The sequence below is a fragment of the Oncorhynchus clarkii genome, chromosome 9 (assembly GCF_045791955.1).
Source record: "Oncorhynchus clarkii lewisi isolate Uvic-CL-2024 chromosome 9, UVic_Ocla_1.0, whole genome shotgun sequence".
In the NCBI taxonomy this organism is placed as follows: Eukaryota; Metazoa; Chordata; class Actinopteri; order Salmoniformes; family Salmonidae; genus Oncorhynchus; species Oncorhynchus clarkii.
The window spans coordinates 31,604,560-31,613,381 of NC_092155.1; the positions used below are offsets into that span (position 1 = coordinate 31,604,560).

General features: G+C 39.3%; 1 protein-coding gene across 1 annotated transcript in view; it reads left to right on the forward strand.

The window, feature by feature from the left end:
* Positions 1-8,514, forward strand: part of LOC139416206 (protocadherin-7-like) — a 223,844-nt gene extending 215,330 nt beyond the window's left edge. Inside the window, exon 3 of the mRNA XM_071164605.1 lies at positions 4,444-8,514. Within this exon, the coding sequence (XP_071020706.1) occupies positions 4,444-4,919 (476 nt within the window). The 3' untranslated portion in view covers positions 4,920-8,514. The remainder of the gene's footprint in view (positions 1-4,443) is intronic.
* Positions 8,515-8,822: the final 308 nt, after the last annotated feature.

Genomic DNA, 8,822 nt, shown 5'->3' on the forward strand with positions numbered 1-8,822 from the left:
GACTGAAGGAAAACGCTAATATCTACACAGACTAAAGGTATGTTTTTGGTGTTACCCATGATTTTGGAAAAATATGGAAAAGCAGAGGATTCATAACATCACTGGGATGGCTCTACTGAATGCTTTGCAGTTAAATGGACAAGTTCCAATTTTGAAAATGAAAGCACATGGAGAAATCATGAACAGAGAAGTAAAATAGGTGTGGGGAATAACTCCCAAGGGGGGGCATGACGTAATACCAGGACATATGTAACAGAGACATTAGGGCCAATATGGGCAGGTCCTTATCAAGCGAGGTCAGCAGTCAAAGTCCAGGGAAAATCACGATGGGATACATGTCACTTATTGCAAGATTTTCCATTTTGATGACAAAGTGGTGCCTGGAGAATTAAGAGCGTATTAATAAATAAAGAACTTACTTACCAATTGGGGGCCAGTCTCAGGTGAAGAAGCATAGTAAGATGATCAGAACCTGATAAGCTCCTATGTTGTACACCGCAGTCATCATATTAGGGAAATCAATTTCTCTTGAAACCAGGACATGTTACTTTCACTTTTTTGTTTCCTTCGTTACAGGTTATGAGAATCTACCGTCTGAAGCTGAAGCAATATTCCTTGATCCAAGGACTGTACCTGAAACGATACAAGATCACTGGTGAAGTGTTCATTAGATAAGTCCTTATCAGCCAGTGGAACGGAAGAAGAATTCCTCACTACCGGCAGACTGTCAGAAAATAATCTCTAATAGTTATCTATATGGGACTGATACCAGTGTGGAAGAGCTGGCCACTTTTAAATGACTTGGTGAATGATTACCTTGCCAATAGGACGATTGAATATTATTGTCTTGTGGACAATTATTTTTTTGTGTGAGTTTCCTCTTAATACAGGATGTGGTAGGAATCGTAAGGGACATCATCATTACACCTGTTAATAACTTATTTTCTATAACTTTGTTTGAAATCTATTTCTTATTGTAACAGCAAGTAAAATACGCCCTTTGTGTTTTGTAGAAATGCAAGGTGTTTAATGTACATGATTTTATGCTTACTGCTAATGTTTTTTATACTGTCTATTTTTTCACGTTTTTTTTTTTTTTTCTAAAAATACATTTTAGGAATATTTATTTTTTAAATGGTCTAGAGGGAAGTGTAAGAATATTCCCAAGATAAATACACAAAGCAGAGGATGAGAGATCAATAGAGTACTAAAAGTCAAGAGGACTAAAAGTCAAAAGAGTACTAAAGATCAATGGAAATAGTGTTTTGTCTGCAATAGGAGATCAATGATCAATGGGTCAGAGACGTGGGAGGAATTTCAGTCCGGGTCTCATAGCTACAGGGCAAGTTCTCATTGGTCCAAATTGTTTATACATTGAACCTGAAATAGCATACTTGTTATTTGGCCATTGGCCCAGTTTTATTGCAAGGAATTCGAATTGGTCAACCACAGGCTAGGGCTGGGTTATAAACTACATCCTGTCCCTTTGTTCTGTGGAGAGACTCACGGAAAAGAATCACTGAGGACAGGGGAGAATGAACATCTACCATCTACCTCCCCGCATGATTTGTTCTCTTTGAATAAACCTATTTTCCTCCCCCTGATTTGCTTTGGGGTCTGTGTTATTGAATAGTAACATCAACTGCTAACACCATGATGACATAATCCTGTGGGTGAAATTTCACCCTCAAAACAACACTTAACATTGATAACTTTTAAAAATCCAATGTATTTTCCACATCGATTCCCCATCACTATACGTTGACAAATTACATTGAAAGAATGTTGATTCAACCAGTTTGTGCCCAGTGGATGGTTCTGATCAAAAACGTTCAATTCACGCTTGTACAGAGATTGCAATGGATAGTTTTTTTTATTTCTCCTGCTTGTGACCAACTTGTAATACAATAGGAGAAATATGTGAGAAAGTAACATAGCGTGCATATAAACCTTTGTTTAGCTTAGAATCATCACATCTTGTATTTTTATACTAGTTTCTGTGTCAGTCAAAAACAAAAAGTGTGTTGGAAAGGTTTGTGACAATAATAGCATCAGCATTAGCAGCTCAGCTGTTAAAATTAGTGGTTTAGCTAGATATTTTCCCTGTGAGAAACATCACTATAGGTGGCATGAAATGATATATACTGTTGTAGTTCTCAGTAGAAAGCTGCCTAGCCCTGTGTATCTCTCACTGAGGGCAGTGGAGGTGATAGCTGTAGGCTGGACAGTATACCCACGAGACCTTAGCGAAGTGAGAGGGCCTCCTCTTCCTTCCTCTCCTTTCTCTCCGAGGTGCTGGGAGTGTGATTGGGGCGAGAGGGTGAGCAGGGCGATCAGACGAGCTCCGACACTCAGGAGCGAGAGGGCCGGGGTATGGTTAGCAGCTCAGGACTAAAACTTTGATGGCTCAATTGTAGGCCAGACTGGGTGGAAGAGCCAATCAGGGCAATTCTTCCAAGCAAAGAGGCATCTCTTTGCTCAGACAAATATGTGATCTCTGGTTTTATCTACCTGAATGCTCAAACATCAAGCGTCACTCTGGGGAGAAAGGAGATATATTACTTTTTTATTTCTTCCTTTCTTTCTTTCTTTCTTATTTTTTGACATTTTCCATCCATTCTACAGCTGTAGTTACCATTTCGTCATTAATGTTGGGCATGTTAGCAATCAACAGTGGTTGCCATGACTCCATTCTCTTTGTTCAGTGTATTTTTTGCTGAAATTACTATTTTTTCTATGGTTCACAAATAACATGGACAATACACCAAATGTCTTGTCTAGGTCTGCATGTACTGTAGCTACTACCTTAGCACTAACTTCATATGGATTTGTTATGATTCATGGCAACAAGCGATTTTTTGTATTGACATGCATTTCAGTGGTGAAAAGGGCAAGGGACTCACAAAAACAGAGGAATGGCAGACATGATGTATTTGATACAAGATGCAGATTTTATAAGATTCCTTCTAACCAGACAAGCAATTCATTATGGGGTTCCAACATTCCAATCAACAGAACTATATTGCTCTCATTCTTTCTCCCTCTCTTCTCTCTATCATTTTGTTTATATGTCTATCTCGATTCACACTATACATGTTTCTGCACATATCTTTGATTAGATTCATTGATGCCTTGTTTTATATTGAATTGTAGTCTCATTCAATGCAGTGGGGAATTTCTCATACAGTATATTTTGAAAGTGCCTACAATGCCAAGCACAACCAGTGATTCTATTCTATTCTTCCTTTACAGGAGAAAAAGAGCATTAAAAGTAAGCCATGGTTAAAATAACATTTTAAGGGCGGGGCAGCATGCTTTCTAGATCTGAACTTCACCCCCTCTTGCTTGTTTTTTTTTCATACCTCACATCTTTCTGGTCATTGGCAGACCACATCTAACATGGCATCTGTTTACTGTAACCCTGGCACTGGCAGCTTTTAACATCTCGCTTTTAACTTAGAACTGAGCTTGTGAGGTAGATTGTTCTGTCGCATAAGATATATTGTTTCTGTCACTCGTCTGTTCCTTTATTGATCTGTTTTTATGCAAAAAAAATCAGTAAGTAATAATACTAAAAATTAATAGTACCGGTAGCAGTTGTGGCATAATAGTAGCTCTATTGGGGATATTCATTGTACACTAGTTGCAGTGATGGTTTTAGTGCTGTATTCGATGTATACAATGTATATTTCAGAACAAATAACATGTACTGTAGTTAATCTTATTTTCCTTCATCTGTCTGGTAAATGATTAAGGCCCGTAGTATTAGGTGTGATTGACTAGCAGGCTACCTAGATCAGACTGTGGCTATCTCTAAATAAGAAATGGGCTTATATAGAGCTGGTTATCACGCTCTCTTTAACATACTCACACATGTCTACATACAGTACAGCAGCATACGCCCACATACAGAGCAGATAGCATTACACATCATTAGACAATGGTTTAGGAGCAACACAATTTGCACCCGCCCCACATTTTGAAGCATGACATTATTTCAGCTATGACTCACTGTTTTCGGTTTGAGATGTTGTCGTCGTTCGGTGCAGTGTTCTTTTTTAACTTAGATTTTGTTTGTTTTGTTCATGTGGTGTGTGTTCTGCATGAAATCAAAAGCAATTGTATCAATTAAATCTAAATACATTTGCCAATGATACAATTGAAAGCATAGTGCTTACATTAGTCATCGGTAACCATGGCAACCAAACCCAATTAGATGTATTTTTCTTGTCATCCAATTTTCAACGTCGAGATGTACAGACTAACACATCTAATGGCAGAAACATAAACTTCCTGTTAACAAATGTAATGTGTCCCATACCATAACCTAACAAACACTTTTAAGATTTAGCATTTCTATTAATAATATGTCCCACATATGTCCCACTTCGGCGAAACGGAACACTTTCACTAACGACCCTTCTCTCTTCTCCTTCCCTTCAGACACCCGGCCCTTGCCCGACGTAGCCATGACAGGCAAGTGCACCCGGGAATGCGATGAATACGGCCACTCTGACTCCTGCTGGATGCCTGTGCGCACGTCGCCTGAGCGCCGGCCCAAGACAACCACAACCCAACAACCAAAGCTTTCCACCTTCATGACTGGCGGTGGCAGCGGCAGCAGCCCTCCCGAGCAGCACCAGCAGCATCCTGGCAGCCAGGAAGCCCTGGCCGCCATGTCCAATGGAGACCCCTCCTCCCACGTGATGCTGGGCAATGACCGCAACCGCAGCCTGCTCAACAAGAAGACAGCCTCCTCCTCCTCCTCCTACGAGGGCTTTGGCTCGCCCAGTTTTAGCCCACCGGGGGTTGAAGAGAGGGTGGTGGGTCACCCCATTGAGGAGATCCCTCTGGCCCCCACCGGGGAGTACAAGCCCTCACCCTGCGGCACGCTCACTCGCCGGGAGGTCTACCTGTGAGGGGGGCGGGGGAAGTAGCGCCATGGTACATAAACATCAACAATATAGTTGGTTACCACAACGACCACAACTAAAGACACTTTTTACTGTACCAAATGTACCTTGGCTGAGCAGGAAAGGTCCAAGGATAACCCTTCTCCAAGACAACAACATGAAACAATGCTAAAAGCTACGTGGATACAAGCATAATCCCTTTTAGATTTCAGATTCTGACCATATCCTGCAAGAGGAAGAAGAGGGTGGGGCTATTGGTGGGACTCAAAGCGAGACATTGGGTAACTGCTGCTGGCCGGCCAATGGGAACATTACTGCTGCCTGACCAACTCATTTCCATAAAACGTGCATGCATTATCTCTCCCTGACCCCACCTCTTAAAGACTGTACTGTACAAAAGAGGATCTTTCTTTATTTTCCGCTCTTTTTCTATAACTGTACTTGTGAACTAGTTTGAGTGTGACAATGAGATGTGTGACAAAGGACCGATGTCATGCCTTTTGGGGACTTACTGACACTCCCACCCTCATGCAAGCGTCATATAGCCTACATACAGTAATGTGTCATATATCACATCACGTGTCATGACACCTTTGTGCTACTCACTCTGGATTCTGGATTCTGCATTTCAACAGTTTATGATTCAATGTTGCTTTCTCATTCAAAAAGAGACCCAAACACAACCAAACAAGAATAGACTGCGAAGGCTACTAGCATGGCATCATCGTTAACATTTGGGAAAGACTAAGCTTTAACTTTCTGTCCTGTGGATGAGACTGTGTGTATCGCCTCATTCATAGGAGAATATAATTAAGAAAATGGACTAAATGGAGCCAATGTGGTTGGCAATGTCAAAGCCACAGTAGTCCCTGACCCACAGGGTGAATGAGGAAATTATGTTGAAGTATGCTTATTTACCAGTGTGCATATAATACTCTCTTTGCCTCTTTCATAGACACCTATAGAAGTGAACATTGGACATATACATCGATTCAGACCAATACTTTAAAGCTCACTTTCCCCTTCTCTCTCTCTTTCTCTATCTTTGGATGGCCTGAAAGTTGAATACAAAAAATACATTGGAGATGCAAGTTTCTATCTAGAACCATGACCAATCTAAACTGGTTGGCGGTCTTTGCTTGAGTTGCGTAATATGTTTGTACGTAGTTGTGCATATATTGATTCCTATTCAGATGAAAGTTTCCCACACAGACAAGCAGACACAAATTCACACAAATCAACACACAGCTAATATGTCATTGTAGATTTGAGTTGAGTTAGTTGAGAAAAATGCTGGGGATGTAAAAGCATGCATGATAGGGTAGGTTGAGCTGGTCGAGGAAAGCTATGTATTGACGTTTTTCCGTGAACCTTATTTTGTGTTAAGGTGTGTGCTAGAATGAGCAATAAATACCATATTGTACACAACACTGACATGACCACACTCTCTATCACATAATGGTAAGATTAGTACTCTAACAAGGTCCATGTTCAACTACCCATAAATGGAGATGTCACCAGTGGTGGAAGTACATTTCCATACGGCACAATTACAATCGAAAATACCTATTGATGTACAGTTACAAAGAGGCGTGGGGAAAAAGACACCAGTTTAGCATCTTACAAGTTAGTATGTGAGAGAAACCAAAGCATAGGACACAACAAACTGGCATGAAGGTACATGGGAGAAACTACAGTACTACTACAAGTTGCTTTAAATACATGCATATGTGTAAGTGTATAGTGAGAGCATAGGTTGAATTGAGCACGGGTGCGACGTGTAGGCAAACGTGTAGGCATGTAGGCAAACTATTTTGGACAACCACATACACACAGAAACACACACAATATGAAGACATTGTGCCTCCTTACCCATCGCTAGTGGTCTTTTTCACTGGTGAGTAGGCACAAGGTCTTGCCACCATAACCGAGCAAAAGAATATCAGATAAATATCAGATGGAATGGGAACCCTTTTGTATGTTAGCTAACCCTTTGGTTCAAAACAGACTGCTTTTTGGCAGTCCACCAATCTGTAAGTACTACTTGTCGTTCAAAGAAGTGTTCCTATGCTTATAAACGGTATACATACGTACTTTTTATTGCATGTTTAAAGGGAATTTACTTACTCAGAAGGAGAAAAAATGTTTTATGGAAAATACACAAAAAAACTTACCCTGTGAACATGGATGTCCATCTTGTTGCTTGCTTTTGTTATACCTAAACTGACAATAGCCATGTAGTATGACTTAGTATATCAGTTTGAGGAGGAAGAAATGTATGTTTATTTAGCATATTTCTTTAACTTTCCATCATATTTCTTTGATTGTTTCTTTCATTCCTGTCAGACAAATTTCCAGACCGTTCCCCATTCCACTGAACAAACCTTACAGTTATAACACACCTTCAGTTCAAGGTTGCTCACCTGTAATGTCTGAACTTACATAGTACAGTAAGACGATTTGCAACTTTGTACTGGCATTGCATTTCCATCCCCCTTTTCTCTCTCTCTTTTTTTTCTATTTGATATACAGAACCTTGGAAATAATCATCTTTATGTGTTTTATTTTTTTGTCATATTTTCTGTTGACAATTTGTATATTTAGAGTGATTCTGTAAAAAAAAAAAATGTAAAAAAAAAACTAAACTATAGAGTGAATTCAAAATATGCAATTGTGCCTTTTTATACCAATTGGTATGATTCAATGTTGGTTTGGAATGGTACAAAACCAGTTATGCTGACATGCTTTCTAAGTAGTGGGGATGGTATTTATGTCAAATATTAAATAACTCCTGAAGATTCTTATACGATAGAGGAAAAATACAATGACTTTCTGGCTTCTCCGGATGTGACCAGTCAAATGTCGGTAAAAGCCTGATACAGTAGATACAGTGTGGTACATTGATACAGAGTGGTCTTGATGTGGTCTTTATGTGGAATGTTCAAGGTATGAATCTCCATTCCTAGCATAGTGTGGTTTCACCAAATTACAACTTTTTGTACTGCTTAATATTAGTAATAATGACAATATATTCTAACAATTATTATCCTATGGTGTTCTGCTAATGTACATGTTCAGTGCAACAACCTTATGAGCATGAAACACTCTTTCGGATTAAACACATTGGGGCTGGTAGAAGAAAAACTTTGAGACATTTGACTGTTCAGGATGCGAGGAAGCCTGGAATTGCTAATATGGAGGTTGAAAAAAGTTGCAAGTTAGAGATGCTGACAGAATACACACCTCAGGATGTACAGCAACCCATAATACACACTCACAAACACACATTTACAACACATACATTACAAAAAAAGTCAACAAAGTATTGGAAACAACAGAGAAGTAGTGTAGTAGGTTCTCGTTGCGTTATAACATAAAGGAAATTGCATGTCTTTTCGAGAAAGACCGAGAAAGGGATATAGAGGGAGGTAAGTGTTATGAGCTTTTTTGATTAACTCTTTACTCAAACATTCAATATGCTACTTGTGCTTACTACTGAATGTACAATATTATCTGATAGAAAAGAAACAGGGAGAAAATCAATTGTCTTTCCTTGACCTGGTAATCCACAGATGACTGTCAAGGTTGGTTTTTAGAAAAATATTTTAAAAAGTATATTTTTGCTACCTGAGGTGTATGTTTAGTCAGCTCTCTCTTCTATTAGTTGTTCAGCATTCACAGTCTGTGATGAAATGTGTGATATTAACCATAAACTATTTGTCCTGCGACTTGGATGTTGATATGGAAATTGAGGAAACTGTTTATCATTGTTTATTATGATTCACTATGCACGCAGCTTAGCTGAACATGGCAAAATGTATTGAACGCAAGTCCACTTCTATTTATGGAATCTTTTACATAATGTAATTTGCTTTTGTACAGGTTTCTGTAAATAAACTGCTTGTCATT